This window comes from Myxine glutinosa, chromosome 8, assembly GCF_964187855.1.
Source record: "Myxine glutinosa chromosome 8, kmMyxGlut1.1, whole genome shotgun sequence".
Taxonomy (NCBI): Eukaryota; Metazoa; Chordata; class Myxini; order Myxiniformes; family Myxinidae; genus Myxine; species Myxine glutinosa.
Window position 1 is genome coordinate 11,381,740 of NC_136268.1, and position 23,270 is coordinate 11,405,009.

The following is a 23,270-nucleotide window of genomic DNA, read 5'->3' on the forward strand; positions in this document are numbered from 1 at the left end:
TGGTTAGGCGACAAGAACAAGCCGATTAGATTTTGTTTCAGGTCCGAATCCAGATCCGGCCTATCAGTGGGTACAAAATGTAAACTGTACAGCCTGGCGGAGGTATGCGTCCTACCGAGTGCTATTCTAGTTACCCTCGCCAGAGGAGAGGGTATTGCATTTGAGTCCGTTTGTTTGTCTGTCTCTGTTTGTTACTTGGCCAAAATATTTTTTTTCCACAAGTATGTTGATCACTCCGGTTTGTGTGTTTGTTTGAATGTATTTGTCTGTCCGCTCACTTCCACTTGCATACAGGTCACAATTTTAAACCGATCTTCACTAAACTTCACCAAAATCTTGTCGACCGCTCCCCTTTTTATATACTTTGTTTGCTTGTTTGTTTGATTTGTTTGTTTGATAAATGTTAGCTCTTTCACGAGCCTCGACTCTGTACACAAAAAAAATAAAAAAATAAAAAAATGGTAGAGTTCGTGGTTTGACAAAATAATATATATTTTTAAGGTCAACATAGACCTACGGTCAACCATTTTTTTCAAAATTCCTAAAATCCTCAATTTTCATCAGATTAACTTAAACTTTGAAGACAATTTGCATATCAGGTCACATAATTCAACCACAAATTATTTTTGAGGTCAAAAGGATGCTCTACCCCTACCGAGTGCCATTCTACTTTGTTCTCTTTTGCCAAATGTCGCTCTATGAGTGATTTTTCATTTGTTTGTCTGTCTGTCCGCACAGAATAAATATGACCTCCTCTGCAACGTTGGCCCGATTGACAGGATATTTTCACCGAAGGTGCATCTCCTCCTGTATAATTTTTAAAATGACAATTATGACGTCATTACCAATGTCAATTAGCCCCCTTCCTCCCATAATGTTATTGCATGGATTCATCCAGGACAATTAATCTATAAGCCTGATGAAGGCAGTTTGGTGCACAATTAGGTTTTTTGATTTTCTTTGACTGTTGACTCATTGTACATATTAAATTGCATTTGAAAGGTTGGAGAATTGTCAAAGCCTTTTGTATTCAAACCCAACTGTCACCCTCTCAAAAATAATAATAATAATGTATATGTGCATAAGGTAGCTTATAGCACCGCAATGACACGATATGTTACAGCGCATCACAGAGAAAGCCCAAAAGATCACACTTGATGCAATGTGCCCCAAATCATTTTCTACATTTTCTACCTGGAAAAAGGTAGAGGTAGTGGCATACCACAACGAAAGATGGAGCTAATTTAAATTTGAGAACAAACAATAAAACTTGGTAGAACATTACATTACAACCTCACAGCAACTGGGATTTTTGTCCAAGAACAGACAAGCCAACACACGCATGTACAGAGGGAAACAATGTGGAAAGGCAAGAAAACACAAATTTTGTTTACATTGCATCGGAATATTTTCTCCAAAACCTTCTCTTCTACTTGAGAAAGTACATGTGAGGGGTTTCCAGTGCCTGTGCAAGTACACAAAGCAATGCGTTGCGATTACTGGAATTTCCATATCAAAAATCATATTGCTTGCACGCATGCACGCACGCACAATCAAAACAGTGACCCACCAGGTGCATCTCGCCCATCATTTATGTTGAAAGCTGTGGCAATGAAGCCAAAAGGAAAGGCTCCGATGCCAAATGACATCTGGAAACCACCATCTCCAAAACCAAACCCTTGGAATCCCTAGAAAATGGGGAAGAATAGATCAAAATCTAACAAAGTTCACAACATCAACATCTCATTCTGTAGCTGGCACGGCTGGATAATATTTTTTCGCATACAAAGTCGAGGCTCGAGTAAGAGCTAACACAATAAACACAAAAAAACATGCAAGGACACATAAAACATATAATAAAGGAAGCGGGAGACAAGAGGGAGAGAGAGAGGGAAACACACACGCACAACAGTAGAGAACAGGGACATCGGTAGATCTGTGGAAGAGAGAGGGCCGGTGGAGTGGGAACGGGTACAATGTATAAAACAAATTGACACGACTGGGAATTTCAGGAAAGAAGTTGGAGATTGCAATAGGTGGATTTGTGGTGTTTTAAAGGGGTAGAAAAGATCAAGGTTTTGGATGGGGTAAGATAAGAGATAGTGGTGAACAGCTGTTTTAAAGACCTGGAGGGAGGAGAGGGCTTGAAGAGAGTGAGGGAGTTTGTTCCAGACGTGGGGAAAAAGAGGAATGAAGGAGTGAAGGTGAGCAGTGAGTCTCGATTTTGGTAGTTTAACCAGAAGAGGGTTGCTGGCAGATCTTGTGCGACCTGCAGGAATATTTGGGTGACAGAGCACAGACAGAGCTGGGGGAGCAAGGCCGGAGAGGAGTCGGTAGAAGACAGGAAGACCACCAAACTGCCTGCGGTGAGAGAGTGAAAGGCCCTCGGAGTTAGCTTCATCGCGGGAGATTCCTATGATTCTGAAAGCTTTGGTTCTACAGCGTGAAGCTGAGCTAGGTGTGAGGCTGGAGCACCAACCCAGAGGGCAGAGCAGTACTCCATCAAGCTGCGGATGAAAGCTTTGTATGTGGAGAGGAGCTCATAGGTGCCAAGGAAGGACTTCACATGACGGATGATGCCCAGTCGGTGACTGGCTTTGGAGGCCAGCTTGGAAATGTGGTTTTCCCAGGAAAGATCATGGCAGATAGTGAGACCCAAAAGCTTGAGTGACAGAACTTCTTCAAGAGGATTGTTCCGAAAGTAGATGGGAGGGTTGTTACTTTGGAGAGACAAAGTGAGAGTGTGCGATTTGTCAGGATTGAAAAGCATGTTCCACTTGTTTGACCAGTTTGTGATTTTGTCAAGGTCTGCAGAGAGTGAAGAAACTGCTGCCTGTCGATCTGAGGGTTGAGATATGGAGCAGCAGAGAGTGGAGTCATCAGAAAAGAGATAGAGAGGATTTTCCAGAGAGTCGGAGAGATCATTGATGAAGAGCAGAAAAAGCACATGGCCCAGAACACTGCCTTGGGGAACTTCAGCCTGAATAGGAAAGGGAGATGAGAGAGTTCCATTCAGGGCCACACATGGACTACAACAGAAGAAGAAGTCCGCAAGGCATCCGTGGTGGTTTCCATGGATACCATAGGAGGAGTGTTTGGTGAGCAGGGTGGAAAGCAAGACCGTATCAAAGGCACGAGATATGTCAAAGGCTCTAATTTGCTGTTTGGCGCTGAGGACCTCCATCCATTGTTGAGACAGCAGAAGCAGCATGTCCAGAGTAGAATGACCCAGTCTGAATCCAAACTGATGATCCGAGATCAAGCCATTGGAGAAGAGGAAGGATTTGATATCAGAAGCAATGATGGATTCCATGACCTTGCTGATTATTGGGAGCAGGCTGATTGGTCTGTAGTTGCAAGGATCTGTTTTTGCACCTTTCTTGTGTAAAGCGGTGATGTTGGCCGATTTCCAAGCTGATGGCAGATGACCTTGAGCAAAAGAAAGGGTAAAGAGAACAGAGAGAGGGTGAGATGGAGTGGCAGAGCAGGATTTTAGGACCCGTGGGCTGATGCCCTGTGGTCCAGTTGTAGAATCGGAGTCGAGGTTTGACAAAAACTTCTCCACCCTGTCAGGAGAGAAGGACACAGAGTCCAGGAGCAGCTGCGTACAACTGAGTAAGGTGGGTACAGAGAGAGATGTGTTTGGGACACAAGATTTTGAGGCAAACACAGAATTTAGACATTCAGCCTTTTTACGTGTGGTGTCAGCTGTGTAGCCGTTTGAGGTAAGGGAGAGGATGGAGGGGGAACAAACACCAGAAGCAGATTTGACCAGACGCCACCAGGATTTGGAGCCAATCGCCACCAAATTTTGCAAATGTGCTCGGGGTATCCTGGGTCAGGACATGGGCACAAACCTCCCACTCCACAGTGCAATTCTCCATATACGTGTTTTAAGTTTGAAAATAAAGAAACCCGAAACAAGGAAATGAGGCCATTTGGCCCATCACTGCCGTGGTGCACTCCCGGCTAATTTTTTGCTGGAGATTTAATCATCAATCTTCTTCATGGTTTACTAAAGTCTAAATATTGTAACCCGATGTTGATCAGATGATGATATAATGATATGATTGGAGAGGAAGGTTTCAGGAAGCAAGTTTTGAGAGCCTGCACAATCAACACCTTACTTTTATTTGAAATGGGGTTTTAATCCCAATCCCAAGACTATTTTTGAATCAACAAAGCCAGGTACCTGGGCTTTTAACAGTTCTAAATGCAAATCTTTTGGACGACTTACTTTTTGTTTAAAAACAACAACATTCATTACATAATAAATTCCCATGTACATCAAACTGTCCAATTTCGAATAAGGTACTATACAAGTAATGATCAGTTCAAGTCGTATCCGTTTACATCTTATTGTTTCAAATTCATTGGCAAATAAGGGATATTATTGTCAGTTTAAGTCGATGACAAAAATATATTATGAGAATATGGAGAAAAATAATAATAATAAATTACAGTGAAAAGCCCTGATATCAGGACCACCACAGTCTGACAAGTGCAGGACTAACCTTTTTTTACTTTTATACAATTCCTGCCATGTTTCTTTATTTAATTACCATTTAAGATTCAGGGTGTCTGTCAAAGCCATACCCTTTTTACCATTTGAACTTTTGTCATCAAATCTTCAACAAACCGTCATTATGAGAATATAGAGAACATTGTTGTTCTCCTCCTCTTTCCTTTATAAGGAGCGAGGTTCGATGGCACCAATCTCCTGCCCTGCCTCAACCACGATACTCCTCCACCCCACCCCCCCTCTCTGTCCTCAGCGAACTCTCTCCACTCTCCAACCACCCTCACCTTACTGATGCCCCTCTTCACACAATCCTCCCATCTCAACTGTGGTCTACCTCTTTTCCTCCTACCTTGTTACCTCAAACATATCTGTTCTCTTTGCCATTCTCTCTTCCCGCATCCCCACCAAATGTCCAGCCCATCTCAGGCAGCATTTCACCAATCTCTCCATCAAGCCCATCTGCACACCAACCTACTCCCTCAGTTCATCCATTCTTCTTCTATCCACCCTCTTCACTCCCACAATCCTCTTGACCCAGTTGTTCTCACAAACCTGCAGCCTCTGTTTTTGTCTTTCTGTCAGTGCCACCATTTCCAGACCGTAAAGGTAGGCCAGCATTACGCACAATATCAGAACCTTTGCTTTCAATCTCCTTGACATCTTTCTGTCTGCCATTATTCCTTCCACCCTCCTTCACACCCACCCTCCTCCATGCATTCGCACCTCTGCCTCTGACTTACCACTCCCTGGTCACTGTTCCCCCCAGATACCAGAGGAGACACAAATGAGTCAGGGACGTCCTGTGGGAGGAAGGATTCTGTTAAACAGATGATATCCGGTTTATTGTCAGCAGCCTGGATCAAGAGACCTGTGAGGCTTGGAGCGGAGACCTCGGCTGTTTCAGATCGACACATTTAGAACGAGAGTAAATTTTATTTGCATGTCAATACATCTTGTACATGCTTTCCTTTATGATTTAGTATTATCCTCCCTCATTACAACACAACAACATGCATTTTAAAAGGCCGGGGGTTAGCCTTGCGGTCCCCGTGACAATCTTCTCCATTTTGCCCTATTTTCTGCATCTCTCCTTGTTAACCCCCTTGCCCACATTTCTTCTTCCACCATCTTTAGCCAAGTCTTTCTCGGTCTTCCCCGTCTTCTACTTCCTTCTACATTCATTTCCATCACTCTTCTCAACCAGTCACTTTCATCCTTCCTCAACACATGACCAAACCATCTCAACCTGTTCCTCTTCACAGCATCAATCACAGGCTCTATTCCCATCATCTTTCGCAATTCATCATTTGTCTTCCTCTCTCTCAACGATACTCCGCACATCCGTCGAACCATTCGCATTTCCACCCTTTCCAACCTTCGTTGCTGCTCTACGTTCATTACCCATGTCTCGCTCCCATAAATCATAACACTTCTCACACATGCAGCATACACCTTTCCCTTCAGCTTAAACGACACTACCCTCATCATCAGCACGCCACTCAATTTCCCGAAACTTCTTCCATGCACATCTCACTCGAGCAACCGTTGCCGAGTCTGATCCACCTTCTCCATTCAGCATGTCTCCGAGGTAGCAAAATGTTTTCACACCTTCCAGCTTCACGCCGTCTCCAAGATCCAACTCAACATTTCCTCCATCTGCAGCTCCCTCTGTGCACACCTTACATTTGAATGTAGCTGCCACACTGGTTAATGACCCTCTCAGACCACTACATTTTTGTTGAACCCACTCAGCGCACATTGTACACTGAATGGAGTTCACTCCGACACCCTTCCTACACACAGCACAGGACCACTTCCCAGTTCTTTCCACCTCACCACATGCTTTACCACTTGCCATCACCTTCGTCTTTCCGATATTCACCTTCAGACCTTTTGTCTCCTTACATTCCTTCCACGTGTTCATCTTTTCCTTCAGTCCATCCATACTTTCCGCAATCAACACCAGATCATCTGCATACAACAACTCCCACGGTAAACCCTCCTTTACGTTCTGAGCCAGCACCTCCATCACAGCTACAAATAGTAGTGGACTTAGTACCGACCCCTGATGCACTCCCACCTTCACCTCAAACTCACCACTGTTCCCGTCCTTCGTCCTTACAGCAGTGCGCGCTCTTTTGTACATTGCCATCACTACTCTGATCAACCATTCCTCCACTCCTAACTTCCTCAATGCCCATGTCAATACTTTGCGTGGAACCCGATCGAATGCTTTCTCCAGATAAACAAACCCAAGAAACAACTTCTTCCTCTTCTCCATGTACTTCTCCTGCAACTGCCTCACAATGAAAAGCGCATCTGTCGTTCCTCTTCCTGGCATGAATCCAAACTGCATTTCGTCGATCTTCACTTTCTTCCTTATCCTCATCTCCAACACCCTTTCCAATACCTTCATTCCATGCTCCAATAACTTTATCGCTCGGTACGAGCCACACTCCAGAGGGTCACCTTTCCCCTTGTATAGAGGGACGAGGGTACTCAGTTCCCAATCCACTGGAATGCGGCCTTCTTTCACCACCAGATTACAGATCTCTGTCATTCTCTTCACACCCCAACTTCCTGCTGCCTTCAACATATCTCCCACAACTCCCGTCGGCCCTCCCGCTTTTCTACCCTTCATTGCTTTTATCGCTTCCTCAACTTCCTTCTCAGTTATCTTCTCTGCCGGTCCTAAAACTGGGTTACTCTCTATGTTGCCATCCCATTCATTCTCTGTATTCAACAGCATTTCCATATATCTTTTCCATCTTCCTTTAATTCCATCTGGGTCGACAACGATTTGTCCCAGTTCATCCTTCAAGCAACTCACCCCCATCACATCACACCTCTCTTTCGCTATCTGCTTTGCAATCCTGAATACTGCTTTCTGACCCTCTTCCGAATCCAAGCGTTCTCCGAACATTTTCCTACATGCCTCCTGCGCCTTTGCTACCTCTTTCTTTGCAGCCTTCCTGGCTGCCTTATAACTTTCATGCTCTGCTGTTTCTGCTCCCGTACCCTTTGCCTTCTGCCACTCCTTGAACTTCTTCCTCTTCTCGTCAATCCTCTTTCCAACTTCATCATCCCACCACCATGTTTCCGAGTGCCTTGTGGTCGTTTGGGGTGTGGTCGTTTTGTCCATCCACATACCTCACCAACAGCTCCCAACAGACTAGCTTTCATTGACATCCAACCACTTTCAAGCTCAACCACATCATCCTCGACCCTACTCAGCCTCTCTTTTAATGCCTCCCTTACTGTCACCTCTTTCAACCTCCACACCTTCATTCTCGGTTGGTACTTCACCCGCCGAGCTCTCCTCGCACCTTTCACCCTTACGTCGCAGACAACCAAGTGGTGCTGTGAAACAGCCTCCTCCCCCGGGATCACCTTTGTGTCCCGGAGGTGCCCCCTATCTCGCCTACGCACCATCAGGTAGTCAACGGTTGTCGTCGACCCACCTGACGTGTATGTAACAAGCTTATTATCCTCTTTCTGGAACTGAGTATTACAAATCAACAAATCAGCTCCATCAGCAAACTCCAAAATCCTTTCACCTTCTCCATTTCTCACACCATATCCGTAACCCCCATGAACTCCGTCAAAACCATCCATACTCCTTCCCACATGTCCATTTAGGTCTCCTCCTACCACAACAACCTCCTCATCTTTCACGTTTTCCATCAGCTTCTCTATCGCACACCAGAACTTGTCCTTCTCTTCATCGCTTCGACCAACCTGCGGAGCATATCCCAAGATGACGTTCACCAAGAGCTTTCCAATCATCATTTTCACCATCATCAACCTTTCACTCACTCTAGTCACACTCACCACACTGTCTACAAACTCCTCAGAAAACAGGACACCAACACCATTCACGCCCTCCAGGCACCCTTGCCACACAAACTTGTATTTCTGTCCCTGCCTACCCTTCACCATTCTCACACCACTTCCCTTCCATCTCGTCTCTTGCACACAACATATGTCCACTCTTCTTCTGACCAATACTTCCACCACTTCTCCTGATCTCCCTGTCATTGTCCCTACATTCCATGTCCCAAACCTCTGAAACCGATCTCCACTTCGGGCTGTACCCTGCCAATATGTAGTTGTAATTGTCATGGTTCTCTTTTTGAGGCAATGTTTTTATGGCCGGATGCCCTTCCTGACGCCAACCCTCTTAGTCGCCTCTTACGACACGCAGGGATACGGCGTACCTATTCTTTTCCAGGGTACACATCCAGGTCCCTCATTAAAATTGTATAATTTGTGATTATTCACCCTTTACATTTGGAGTATTGAGTGCTGGAACGTATTTACTGTATTTTAGTTAATTATTATTGGAAATAGCCGATCAGTTGACACCGTATCAGCTTTTTAAGTTGTGTTTTCCAGGAGAGTAACCCCGACTTCAACTGATCATTACCAGTAATCACAATCCCACTCACCCCTCTATTTTCTGGTTCCGGTCTCTGTCCCTGTGGTCGTGGTGGTAACTTCTCTCTGGAAAATAATAATAATAACAACAATAATAATAAATAATATGCAGCAAAATTTAATATGACATCCAATGATAACTATCGGATAAGGTGTTTTCCAAAGGCTCTTTGTTGTTCGACATGTTTTGGAATAGAAGCAAGACAAGAGCTGCTTGAACCAGTTGAATTTTTACCACACGCATGAAGCGCAAAACGGCGTTAAGCAATTGGTTCACTCTGTCTGTCTGTCTACAGACGTCAGTCGATGATCGACAAATAACTCAAGTGAGGTGGGATTGGAAAGGAGTGAGGAGGGGTGGAGAGGAGTGAGGAGGGGTTGGAGTGGAGTGAGGAAGAAGGAGAGGTGGGAGAAGAGAGTGAGGGGAGAGAGAGGCGATGAGTAAGGGGAGAGAGGGGCGATGAGTGAGGGGAGAGAGAGGTGATGAGTGAGGGGAGAGAGAGGCGATGAGTGAGGAGGAGAGAGAGTACATGAGTGAGGAGGAGAGAGAGGACATGAGTGACGAGGAGAGAGAGTACATGAGTGAGGAGGAGAGAGAGGACATGAGTGAGGAGGAGAGAGAGGACATGAGTGAGGAGGAGGAGAGGAGAGGAGAGGAAGAGGGAGAGGGAGGGGGAGAGAGAGAGATGAGTGAGGGGGAGAGGGAGAGAGAGAGATGAGTGAGGGGAGAGGGAGAGAGACAGACAGAGACAGAGAGAGAGAGAGAGAGAGAGAGAGAGAGAGAGAGAGAGAGAGAGAGAGAGAGAGAGATGAGTGAGGGGCAGAGAGAGAGATGAGTGAGGAGGAGAGAGAGAGATGAGTGAGAGAGAGAGAGAGAGATGAGTGAGGGGAGAGAGAGGAGGTGAGTGAGGGGAGAGAGAGAGAGGAGATGAGTGAGGGGAGAGAGAGGAGATGAGTGAGGGGAGAGAGAGGAGATGAGTGAGGGGAGAGAGAGGAGGTGAGTGAGGGGGGAGAGAGAGGAGATGAGTGAGGGGAGAGAGAGAGGAGATGAGTGAGGGGAGAGTGAGGGGAGATGAGTGAGGGGAGTGTGAGGGGAGAGAGAGGAGATGAGTGAGGGGAGAGAGAGGAGATGAGTGAGGGGAGAGAGAGAGGAGGTGAGTGAGGGGAGAGAGAGAGGAGATGAGTGAGGGGAGAGAGAGAGGAGATGAGTGAGGGGAGAGAGAGATGAGTGAGGGGAGAGAGGAGATGAGTGAGGGGAGAGAGGCGATGAGTGAGTGGAGAGAGGAGATGAGTGAGGGGAGAGAGGAGATGAGTGAGGGGAGAGAGGAGATGAGTGAGGGGAGAGAGGAGATGAGTGAGGGGAGAGAGAGGAGATGAGTGAGGGGAAAGAGGAGATGAGTGAGGCTGAGAGAGGAGATGAGTGAGGTGAGATAGAGGCGATGAGTGAGGGGAAAGAGGAGCTGAGTGAGGAGAGAGAGAGGAGATCAGTGAGGCGGAGAGAGGGTTCCCCACGAGAAGCATAATAATAATAATAATAATAATAATAATAACAAGTCAAGAGACGACGATGGTTCACAAGCGAGCGGTATTCAATGACAAAGGACGGACTATAACTGAAACAGGCCCGGAAAAGGCAAAACCAAGGTTACTGACCTTGAAATGATAGAAAATAATGTATAATCAGTTATGAGGTTAGCTAGCTACACAATACCAAAAATTTAGTGAAAAATGAAATGAAAAAAAAAAAAGGAAAAAAATAAATAAATAAATGAGAAATGAAAAATCGAGCTCCATGGGGCTAGACACATGACATTGACCTAACCAAATATCGAAACCCCTGTCAGATTCCACCGAACCCCTCGGAGAAAATGTAGCTTGAAATCGATTACCCCCTAAAAAGACATCTTTTTCGGGCGTGGCTCTGCCCACAATGGGTGCAATACGCCCACTCTAGGCAGGACACAACTAGATCATGATATCTCCCACCAAAGTTTCAAGATCGGATGATATCATCGGGTAGTTATGCTGCGGGCGGGCGGGCGGACGGACACACACACACACACACACACACACACACACACACACACACACACACACACACACACACACACACACACACACACACACACACACACACACACACACGACGAATATAGTGGTCACTTGATAACTCGTGAACCAATAAGAATTACAGTACTGCAATGCAAAATAACAATATAAATAACTAGACCGATACTCTTCGACATTAATAACTAGAACGATAATCTTCGACATTACGACATCGACCGATATGGCTCCGCCCACATTATTACATCATTATAATACTTGTGCCAAGTTTGCTTTAAATCCATACAACTGTTCTCAAGTTATCACATTTTTATCTTACATGACCTCTGACCTTTGACCTCTTGACCCCAAAATTTAACCAGTTAATCTTTACATAATTATACATATGTGTACCAAATTTGAATTAGATAATTTCAGGCATTCTTAAGTTATAGACCTAATACAGACTTTGACCTTTGACCTTTGCCCCCAAAATCTAATGGGTTAACCTTTAAATCATTCTACATAAGTGTACCAAATGTTGTCAGAATCCCATCACTGGTTCACAAGTTGTCGTGGTAACAGGATTTTCACCTACTATGACCTCTGACCTTTGACCTTGTGACCCTAAAATGTAATTAGTTCATCTTTAGCTCATTATACATACCTGCACCACGTTTGACTAAGATCCCTTCAGCCGTTCTCAAGTTATTGTGGGAACGAAAACCTATCACGGACGGACGGGCGGACGGACAGAAACCTGAAAACAACATGTTGACTTCGTCAACGGAGGCATAACAATAATAGTACAATGATTGCCAGTAATAAAAAAAATAACGTGATCCCCCCCCCCCCCTGACCGCCCCCATAGATATATTTTAAAATGGTTTATGCGATTATAATAACGGTAACACCCTAATCTCACCTGATACTGGCAGCCGTAAACACAAAGTCGCGCAAAAAGCTGATTCAGGGGTGACCCGTCACCAATCAGCTTGCTATCGCTTGCCAAGCCGGCCGTTCCTTATGAACCGTTTCGTTGGAATGCTCGCTCGAGTGTTTAAGGCACTTCGCGAGTGATCTACAAGCTGCTTGGTAATGGAATACACCCCAGCACATGTGCTAGACCGAGCTTGGTTTGCATGGACCCAACGCCACCTCTGGATATCGAAGCAAGGCCGCGAGTTTGCAATATGCACGCATCGCATCGTTATTCGCAAGCTTGAATGATCTAAAGCGTGCATGCGGCACGGGCACGCGATTGCCCAATGCCCAAATACACAGCGATTATAGTGCCAGCGATCAGGGTAGAGTGCGTGACTTCTGATTGGCTGTCTAACTTTAGGAGGCTTGAATGACCCATTTGATCACACGGTGCTGCTCTAATGATCACGTGGTGCTGCTTTAATGATCACATTTCATGACTACAATTATTTCGTCAATAACTGAACATTGTGTAGAGCTAACATTTGTTTTGGAAAATGCAATAAATGGGTTAATATGTGACGTGAATAATTTTTAGCCACGTCGCAGACGCTGCTCATAGAGTGCCCTCTGCTGTTGTTGTTGTTGTTGTTGTTCTTCTTCTTCTTCTTGTTCTTGCAGAGAAGACAAAACCTCAAAGCTCCACCCATTCTGGGAACCATAGCTCCACCCATTCTGGGAGAGGCTTCATATAAACAAATATCCACCATTTTATTAACTCGCATAGGTTTGAGGCCTGTTTTGTTGGCCCGTGGTGTCTTCCTCTCTCACACAGTTTTCTTTCAAATCAAATTCGATATATCATTTCATTTTTCCACAGTCGCTAACATAGTTTTAGACTCGGTTGAAAGAAAACGGGAAGAAAATCCGATGAAAGTTGCCCTTTATAGAACGAAATGAATTCTCAAAGGCCTGTAACTTCAAGTCCATTGAGATATATTTTTTTACAATCACGGCATGGTCAGTCATACACCGCCCGAAATAAGACGGGAAAATGCCGAGATATATTAAAAATTCGTCCATTTGATGACAATCGTCACGATGAAATATTTAATTTATACGTCGTCACAATAATGTGGAGAGAGGAGCATAGCTTCGTTCACGTGTCGCCACACACGGGAAATTGCCGAGATATATATTTTTAAAATCGCGGCATGGTCAGTCATACACCGCCTGAAATAACAGACGGGAAAATGCCGAGATATATTAAAAATTCGTCGCCACACACGGGAAATTGCCGAGATATATTTTCACTTTGCACAAAAATAACATCAAGTAATCGAATCAATAGGAATGTCCTGTGCCTATAACATCGACGTTATAGGCACAGCTGCATCTAGGCATTGTGTAACATCGACGCGGCTTTTGTTTTAATTAAAACTTTTTGTACTTGTTTCTTTAACAAACATTAAAATTGTCCTCGTATTATTTTGCTGCATGACAGTAGGTAGATGACTGAATAGCTGATGGGAATGTTCTGTGATTAAGAGTTGCGAGGTTTCTGGTATGAAAAGCACTGAAATTAGATCTGTTGGTGTCGTGAGAAAAAATAATTTAAATGTGGATAACGATTTTTATTAAGTTTCATTCACCAGCAAATAATATACAGTTGGGCCACCAAAAATGCTGGCGGACCAGAAAACACGTGTTTAGGTGGCCAGGAGGACCAGAAAACACGTGTTTAGGTGGCCCGGAGGACCAGAAAACACGTGTTTAGGTGGCCCGGAGGACCAGAAAACGTGCGTTTAGGTGGGCCGGCGGATCAGAAAACACGTGTTTAGGTGGCCCGGAGGATGAGAAAACACGTGTTTAGGTGGCCCGGAGGACCAGAAAACACGTGTTTAGGTGGCCCGGAGGACCACAAAACACGTGTTTAGGTGGCCCGGAGGACGAGAAAACACGCGTTTAGGTGGCCCGGCGGACCACAAATACACGTGTTTAGGTGGCCCGGAGGACCAGAAAAACATGTGTTTAGGTGGCCTGGAAGACCAGAAAAACATGTGTTTCGGTGGCCTGGAGGACCAGAAAAACATGTGTTTAGGTGGCCCGGAGGACCAGAAAACACGTGTTTAGGTGGCCCGGAGGACCAGAAAACACGTGTTTAGGTGGCCTGGAGGACCAGAAAAACACGTGTTTAGGTGGCCCGGAGGACCAGAAAACACGTGTTTAGGTGGCCCGGAGGACCAGAAAACACGTGTTTAGGTGGCCCGGAGGACCAGAAAACACGTGTTTAGGTGGCCCGGAGGACCAGAAAACATGCGTTTAGGTGGCCCGGAGGACGAGAAAACACGTGTTAAGGTGGCCCGGCGGACCACAAATACACGTGTTTAGGTGGCCCGGAGGACCAGAAAAAAGTGTTTAGATGGCCCAGAAGACCAGAAAAACAAGTGTTTAGGTGGCCCGGAGGACCAGAAAACACGTGTTTAGGTGGCCCGGAAGACCAGAAAAACACGCGTTTAGGTGGCCCGGCGGACCACAAATACATGCGTTTAGGTGGCCCGGCGGACCACAAATACATGCGTTTAGGTGGCCCGGCGGACCACAAATACATGCGTTTAGGTGGCCCGGCGGACCACAAATCTTTTTTATGGCGTAGCCCATAGGGCAAAGCCGTCTAGAACAGTGTTTGTCCGTCTGTGTGCATGTATGCATGTAGGTCCCCTCAAACGTATACCAATCAGAGTTGAGGATCTCGTCACATGACAGGGTGATGTGACTACGTCTGATGTCATTATGGCGGTACGGCGGCTGACTCACCACACTCCGCCATTTTGATTTATATGCTGTTCATGCCGAACATATCGTCGAACCTGTCATATATCACAATCGCCATGCTCTACCCTTTACGTTTTTCATTCAGTGTGAAACACAAACAAACCGATTGTTAAAATGACCATCAAATATCAAAAGCATCGGTGTTACGTCTCTTTCAACAAAACGGTACATACCCAACCCTTGTGAAGTAAGATCTAGATTGCAGTAGATATTCCCTCAGTACTGTAAGTAAAACTTACCTCACAGATGTCTGGATTCCTCCAAATTTCTTTGTTTAATGTTACAAACAGCATTAGCGACTGTTTAAAACGCTAATCAAGTGTGTTTGTGGTTTATAATATTTTACAAGCCTGGCTACGCCGCTGTTAGACTTTCGGTCTTGTTTGAAGCATGACCCCCTGCCTTGTAATACAGGCAAACCTTCAGAATCAATACAGTACATGAAGGAATATCAAAAATCAAGATATAAGTGAGAAGGTCAGTTGAAGAAAGAAACTGAAGTTATTGGAAATGTCATGGAGGAAGGCAAGGTTACAATTGTACTTACCTAGGGTCTTGTTGGTTTTCACTTCCACGACCATACAGAGGGATGACCTTGTCCCTACTTACTCCAGCTTTGCATACAGGGCATACCTGTCTGTTAGGCCTCGTCTCCAGCCACTAGAAACAGAGTCAGGGTTGTGGATAAAAGCAGGATCAAGACAACACAATAATTCCTCAGGTATCAAAATGTCCTGCATAAACTAAATCAAAGGGAAGTGTAAAGCGCCCCTCCCTTTATATACGGGATCATTTTTCTGTATGCACCTTTAACATGTGGACTGAAAATACGTTTCTTGGCTGCAAATTTCACAAGTAAATGCTTTGTATGTCGAGGTAATATGTTCAAAATTTCGGCAATGTCTATTTCTGCATTCTTGAGTTATATTAAGAAAACCCTCAAATTCACGATGGTGCCCATCCTTCCATCAGTCCAAAATGTGTTGGCGCTCATATCTCAAGGGCTATTGCATTGAAACCAGCTGAAACTTGAAATATACATCAACCAATAGGTCTAGTTAATGGCTTTCGAAAAAAATTCCACCAAAGTGCTATATTTTTTTATTTAAAATTAAATATATATACATAATTTTTTTTTTTTTTTAAACCATGTGCTGGGGGTAATGGCCTAATGGATAAGACATCAGACTCCCAAGCTGGAGAGTGCAGGTTCAAGTCCCATCTGGGTTGAATAATTTTTTTCTTCTTACTTTTTGAAGTCTTTCATATGGTCTTGAATAATCAAAGGGAAGCGCGAAGTACCCTTTCCCTTTTTTCGGGACTGTTTCTCTGTATGCAACTTTAACATGGGGACTGAAAATTTGTGTCTCGGCTTCGACTGGCATAGTATATGTGTGTGTGTGTGTGTGTGTGTGTGTGTGTGTGTGTGTGTGTGTGTGTGTGTGTGTGTGTGTGTGTGTATGTATATATATATATATATATTGTTACAGACGCGGTTTTGGATGTTAGTTTACCGAGCGGTTTGGTATGACCGCGTCTGCACAGTTTACCCGATTCCACTCGAACGTTGGCCAAATCGCGCTATGCTAAATCAATTAAGGAAAGGACACAACGGCTGGGATTAAATGACACGACACCAGGGGTACAGTTCTCAAGACCTCCGGAGGAGGTTATAATATTTGTATGCAGAACGGTTAGATTACACTGACAAGAGGTACAGCATAGAAAGGTGGGCACTTAAACACGGTCTTATCTTAGCCCCGACAGACCACAGATAAACGGGACAAGACTGACTCACACAGGGATTGATGGCAAGGAGGGGCAGGTAGTCGATGGCTCAAGGTGCACCTTGGCTCAGGGGCAGAATCGACCCGGTCCGGTCCAGAGATGCGGGAGGTCTCTCTCAGCGCTAGAAGGTGACGTTCTTTCTCCAAGCTGGGGGCGCATCTGACGTCACCTCCGGTAAGTGGCTGCGTATATCCAGCGGGGAGTGACACGCCCTCGGCTCGTTAGCTCCGCTCAGATGGAATCGGTCCGCCGCTTCTTATTGGGTGCGGGGGGGTTACCGGGCTCCGCCCTTGACAAGGAGCTGACAGTCAGCCCCTGTGTGGTAACCCCGTCGGAGCACATGGGCAATGGCGGCTAACCAAGCCGGAGTGAGGACGCACACTCCCCGCGCCGTCGCCGCGCCGCCCCCCGCTGTTGTTGTAGTTGTTGTTGTTGTTGTTGTAGTTTCATGAGGAAGATGGGAGGAGGTATTGGGAGGTCCTAAACTCACTACTGGTGCCATACAATCACATTCTGGTGCAACGAAGAGTCAGAATTAATGGAAACGAGTCCTTAACTGACATAGACTAAGAATAACTAGCAAGATGTCCTATAGTTGTCTACGTGAGATGCGGTGAACCTGGGCACGACATTTAATGGGGGAAAAAGGGGAAGGTCGGTTCTACAGAGTGTTGTTTACAGACAATGGGACTAGGGAATGGGGGATTGGGGATAGTTGGGGAGTATTGGGGAAATAGGGGAATATTTACAAGCGGATATGGATGGAGGCCAAATCCCATATCCGCAACATTGCACCCTTCTCTACCTCGGGGCGTCCCGACCCGATAAATTTTTACCTACTTTAGTGTGGCACTCAGATGTAGTTCCCTCTACTATTAACTCTACCCTGAGTGCGACAGTGTTACAGATGTTCACAAATGAGTAAATATGTCCCCCTGCGACGTTGCACCCTTCTCCTCACAGAAACACACCCACAGGATAACCGAATCGTGGAAAGAATCCTCAAACTAAACATACAGCCGGTAGGGAGCATTATTTACACAAGACTACGCTGATATTTACACTACGATCCAGGACCTGTTTTTGGAGGAACACATGCAGATGTTATGCATAGAGAGAGCACGCATGCCAGCATCGATACACCAACCCACGAGTGCTCTGTGGCCCTACGGCCTTTAATAATGTGCAGAGCACCCCTTCCAAGCACCAAAAGCACCACCCCATCATGTACAGTCAGCACCATCCGGTGCACCAATAAAGTGTTCAACAATCACCGGTGGTGTCGCAGCCGGCCGATGTTCTGCCGCTGGTCTTGCCTTGGAGCCCACTTGGTGTTCTGGCTTCCTTAGAAAATAAAGAAAGGCGCCAACCGCGTCCATTTCTTTGTTGTGGCCGTCAGGGGGCCAACTATTAGTGGTTCACCTGTCTGGCATAGGTGCCACGTTGACCCATAGGTCCATCGACGGGTGGTGCTTGCCCGCAAAAGAACTGCGGTCCATGGTGGGCGGCCACAAAAATTGCGGTCCATATGGTGTATCGATCCCGGCAGCAAGCAGCGAAAGTGCAGGCCCACAACTGCGGAGCCAGCACCTCTCTCTCCTCTCTCTCTGCCCCAAAGCCAGATCCTCGGAGGTGGGAGACAAAAGAAGAAGACAAGTGAGTAAGGTGGTAAGGGCGCAAAAGTGCACGCAATACCAGGTAATGCACACTAGGGGCACATGGGAACCAGGTGAGACAGGTACGTTCCTACCGTACGCCCCCCCCCCCCCCACCAGGTAACCTACATTGCCCCTCCCTTACCCCTTACTGTATCCACAAAACACAACACTACCCATAAACATCTACTTTACAAATCAACAAACGTCCCTACTGTCTTCCCCGTTCCTCCCATAAACCAAATTCGTCTTCTCTCCCTCCTAACCAATCAAATTTGCCATTTTCAACTCTCATCAAAATTTGCCATCTCCAACTCAACATCAAAATTTGCCATCACCAATTCATCATCAGTCCCTCCTAAGGAGGGAGAGATGGAATCACCCCAACGTCTCATCCACGTCGTGATGCGTCTCACCAATCCACACAGCAATTCTCATTTCCTGCACACAGAACAAAGAAAACACAGGTGTGGAGTCATCATCATCACCTCAGGTAAGTGGCTGCGTATGGTGCGACGGGTTCATCAATCCTAACTATTTCCTAAATGACTTTAACAACTTTACATTACCCGGGGTCTTTCTCCTGCCAAACCATTGGCCCTCTTACACTATGGGTTCTAAAAACCAATTCCCATTGACCAAACTGTGGTGCTTTTCAATTTGGGGTCTCACTCCCCCGATTCATCTCCCGGTGCCCTCGCACAATTTCTGGGCCGCGACGTGTAGCTCTCCCAGCAGGTCTACCCACCTGCACACCTCCACCACTGCAGTTGCCTCCGAGCTTACCTGCTCCTTACCCTAACCTATCTACCTGGGGAAGGCCCTCTGGCGCTCTCCCCACTCGGTGCCCTCTCTGGCACTGGGCTACCCGGGTCCGTCCTCCGGATCCTCGGGCCCCATCCACAACTCTACCGGCTCCCAGAGCCCACCTGCGGCCTCACCTGGCCGACATCCTCACAGTGGTGGAGTGCCCAACCAACTACACACACTAACAGGCTACACGCCCAGCCATTTCCACAACACTAATGCACCCATCCACAATACCATTCTGCAACCGCACCACAAATGCCAATATCCAACCACAATTTACCTATACCCTCTACCTAACACTTACACTACCCGCCCCGGGTACTCGTGAAAGGGGTCCACTCTTCCCCCATCCACACCTTCGCACCATGCACACCACTCCGTACCACTGACTCCAATACTCCATGTATTCCACACACCCGTACTTGCACACCTGTGCTCTCACACCTGGTGCCACCTGCACCCTTCTCTCCCCAAGCGCATTCGCGCTGATCCACAACACTCACTACTCATCCACTGCTCCACACACCTGTCCAGTTCTCACACAGCATCATCTCATCTAACTACTCCCCTCTGAAACTTGCGCTTCCCAGTCGTCCCTTTAAACTATTGCGCTCCCACGTCATTATCATCCATACTAATCTACCTGCGTCCCCACTACAGGTATCAGTCACTAACTAATCTTAACGTTACCTAATGTCATCTTCGCTAGATCCCTACACACAATATAACCTAACCCACCCGGGCTAGTTTTCACTGCCATCAACCCCATAAACTATAGCTCCTTTGCCCCACTTTTGTGAGGGATGACAGAGTTGCCATCCCACCACATCGGGCATCTCCCACTACCAATTTTGCACATCAAATTTCAACAAATCAAAAATTTGCCAATCACTACCCATCATCTGCCAATCATTACTGCCAATCCCTTTGCCAATCATCAAATTTTGTTTTTCTCTAATTTTGGGGCCAAAACACTAACCTCATCACACAGTCTACTCACTAATGCCTCTCGGTGCGCCAATTCCTGTCCAAAGCCCGGCTTCGTACAGCCGAGCAATGAATGCGGGTTGTGTGGTGCCAGCGGCTGGATACGTCCCGCATTCGGTGCAGGGAAGGAGGTTTACCCGGGCCGAGGTCCCATGCACCATCTCGGCACGGAGCCATCCCATGGCTCGATCTCGACCTGCCGGCACGTCTCAACAAAACGTGGTCGCCATGACGACCCTTCCTATCCAGCTGCCCGCTCCGCCTAGTGGAGCACGGACGCGGCCGTTCAAAGCGAGGCCCAGCGTGGATCGCGCACGGCGGTCCTTTCGAACCCGCCGTGGCTCGGATCCCCGCTGGTTCTCGCGGCACGCGAAGCCCGGCACGCACCGAGGGCCCGATTCGGCTAAAAGTCGACCTAACCTCTAACCCGGTTACCTTTGATGCCTCACCTGCATGCTTACACCCCGCAGCCCGTTCCTTGCTCACACATCCAGCCGTTTCCATGCTCCTCGTACCTTTCCTTACACACCTCGGTACACTCATTCCACTCACAGCCTTGGTCACACACCTGACCACCGAGCACCTTGGCACACATTCGTCGCTCGCACACCTCACCAACACACCTCTTCGCGCCCCTTCCTCGGTCACCTCCTCTGTGACAATCACAGGTGTGCTCTCACTCGCACACCCAACCACGTGCCTCACTACCAATTCCAGCGTGCATTCCCACTCACGCTCTACCATTCCAGGTGTACATCCTCGCTCACCTGTCGCAACCAACTCACGCTCCTTGTCACTCTCACTACTCTCACCACCACTCTTGACAACGCACTCACCCTTACTCCCGACAGCGCACTCTTTCCTCATGCACCTGTCCGTTACACACCTTTCTCGCGCACACTCTTGCGCACACTCTCCCGTCACACCCTCTGTAACACTCACCACAGGCGTGCATTCTTCCTTGCCTTTGACAGCGCACTCTTTCCCCATGCACCTGTCCGTCACACACCTTTCTCGCGCACACTCTTGCGCACACTCTCCCGTCACATCCTCTGTAACACTTACCACACCGCGCTTCCATGTGCTCCCTCGCACACGCGCTACGACCGACTCACTCTCGCCAGCACCCTCACTCCTTGGCACGCACTTTTTCCTCACACACCCCAGAGTCGGACTTTCTCGCACCCCTCCTTTTTCGCACACCAGACCTGTCGCACACTTCACCAACGGCCTCTCACGAACACCCGGGTCCATCTCGACCCCCAAGCTCATTAAATCACCTGGCGCATCATACGCACGACCATATTGGTCACCACTTACACCGGGTCCTCTTCCTCTTCGCTTCTCCTCCATCACCTGCGAATCCCTCATCCGGTTAATGAGCACATCATCACGATCCAAATACAGACTTTGGACCAATTCTTTTACTTCCTCCTTTATCTCTTTCTTATCCTCTCTCCGTCGCTTCTTAATTTCGCTCACCCCTTCTTCCACTTCTTCTAATTTCTGCTTCACCTCTTTTATGTCCCGGTACGTCTCCTCAAGCTCATCCTCTAAGGCTACCTTGACCGTTTCCATGTGCGTCCTCACCTGCCGGTCCTTCGTCTCCATTACCTCTATCACCTCGTCCAACCTCGTTGTCAGTCCCTCTCGTACCATCTGACATTCCCTCTTCGTCGCTACCAAGTCATTTTTTAGGTCATTTTGTGTCGCTTTTAACCCTCCTATTACCGCTGTGTTCTTCTTTACCTGGTCCGTTAGTTCTTTTTGTCCCTCTGTCAGTTGTTCTACTTCCTGCGTCAACTCCTCTATACCCCCTTGCAATTTTACAGTCCCCTTTCTCACCTCCTTCTCCATGCGCTCCTTACAGTGCCTCACCTCCTCGCGCACTCCTCCGACCTCCTCACTCACTCCTCTTCTGATCTCCTCTCCCATCACTTGCATCTCCTGCCCAGATGCCACCCTCATCTGCTCCATTTCCTCCCTGTGAGCATCCAGTTTAGTTTCTACCCCCATTCTAACCCCCTCTATCTGCTGCCCCATTTGTTTAACTTCCCTTTCTGCTTGGTCCCTCATGTCCCTCAATTTGCCTTCCATACTGTTTTCTAACCCCTCTAACCCCTTTTGCATCCCTTCCATTTGATTCTCTTGAGCGGCCATTCTGTTTTCTACCCCCATTAACCCATTTCTCACCTCTTTTATCCCGTTGTCTAACCCCTCAAAATTATTGTCTAACTTCCCAAATTTCTTGTCTAACTCCTCAAAATTATTGTCCAACTTCCCAAATTTCTTGTCTAATCCCTTAAAATTATTGTCTAACCCCTCACCGGTACCCCTCGCTTCGTCCCTCATTACCCCCATTTGGTTTCCCAACCGCTCACTATCAGCCCTCATTCCCACAATTTGGTCTCCCATTCGTTCCATAAGGGCCCTCATTTGCAGGAGGAAAAGGTTCGAATCCACCAGCGGCGCTACAACGGTCGCGGGCGTGGTCGCCGTGGCCATGTGCGAGGCGCCATTTTGTGCGTCTGCTACCCTCACTGCTTCGCTCTCCTCTTGTCCCTCATTTTGGTCCTGGATCGACCCTGCCTCACTCTCCTCTACCGGAACCCAGCCGTCTTGGTCTGCCATAGCGCGACTTTCAAAATTCGGGTTTTTATTTTTTTTTGTAAAACACAATTAAATTTCGCCGTTATAATTTCGAGCGCGTGAAACGCGCTCCGGATCGAATCCCACTTCCCGACACCAAATGTTACAGACGCGGTTTTGGATGTTAGTTTACCGAGCGGTTTGGTATGACCGCGTCTGCACAGTTTACCCGATTCCACTCGAACGTTGGCCAAATCGCGCTATGCTAAATCAATTAAGGAAAGGACACAACGGCTGGGATTAAATGACACGACACCAGGGGTACAGTTCTCAAGACCTCCGGAGGAGGTTATAATATTTGTATGCAGAACGGTTAGATTACACTGACAAGAGGTACAGCATAGAAAGGTGGGCACTTAAACACGGTCTTATCTTAGCCCTGACAGACCACAGATAAACGGGACAAGACTGACTCACACAGGGATTGATGGCAAGGAGGGGCAGGTAGTCGATGGCTCAAGGTGCACCTCGGCTCAGGGGCAGAATCGACCCGGTCCGGTCCAGAGATGCGGGAGGTCTCTCTCAGCGCTAGAAGGTGACGTTCTTTCTCCAAGCTGGGGGCGCATCTGACGTCATCTCCGGTAAGTGGCTGCGTATATCCAGCGGGGAGTGACACG

General features: G+C 47.1%; 1 protein-coding gene across 3 annotated transcripts in view; it reads right to left on the reverse strand.

The window, feature by feature from the left end:
- RNF185 (ring finger protein 185) overlaps window positions 1-23,270 on the reverse strand; it is a 191,982-nt gene that overhangs the window by 8,582 nt on the left and 160,130 nt on the right. For 2 of the 3 annotated variants that reach the window (XM_068123913.2, XM_068123912.2), the window contains exons 11-13: window positions 15,312-15,424; window positions 8,971-9,025; window positions 1,571-1,688 (exon numbers count right to left, since the gene is read on the reverse strand). In XM_068123913.2, coding sequence (XP_067980014.2) covers window positions 1,571-1,688; window positions 8,971-9,025; window positions 15,312-15,424 — 286 coding nt within the window. Of the gene's footprint in view, window positions 1-1,271; window positions 1,466-1,570; window positions 1,689-8,970; window positions 9,026-15,311; window positions 15,425-23,270 lie in introns of those variants that run through there. The other variant, XM_068123910.2, reaches the window with a different exon arrangement.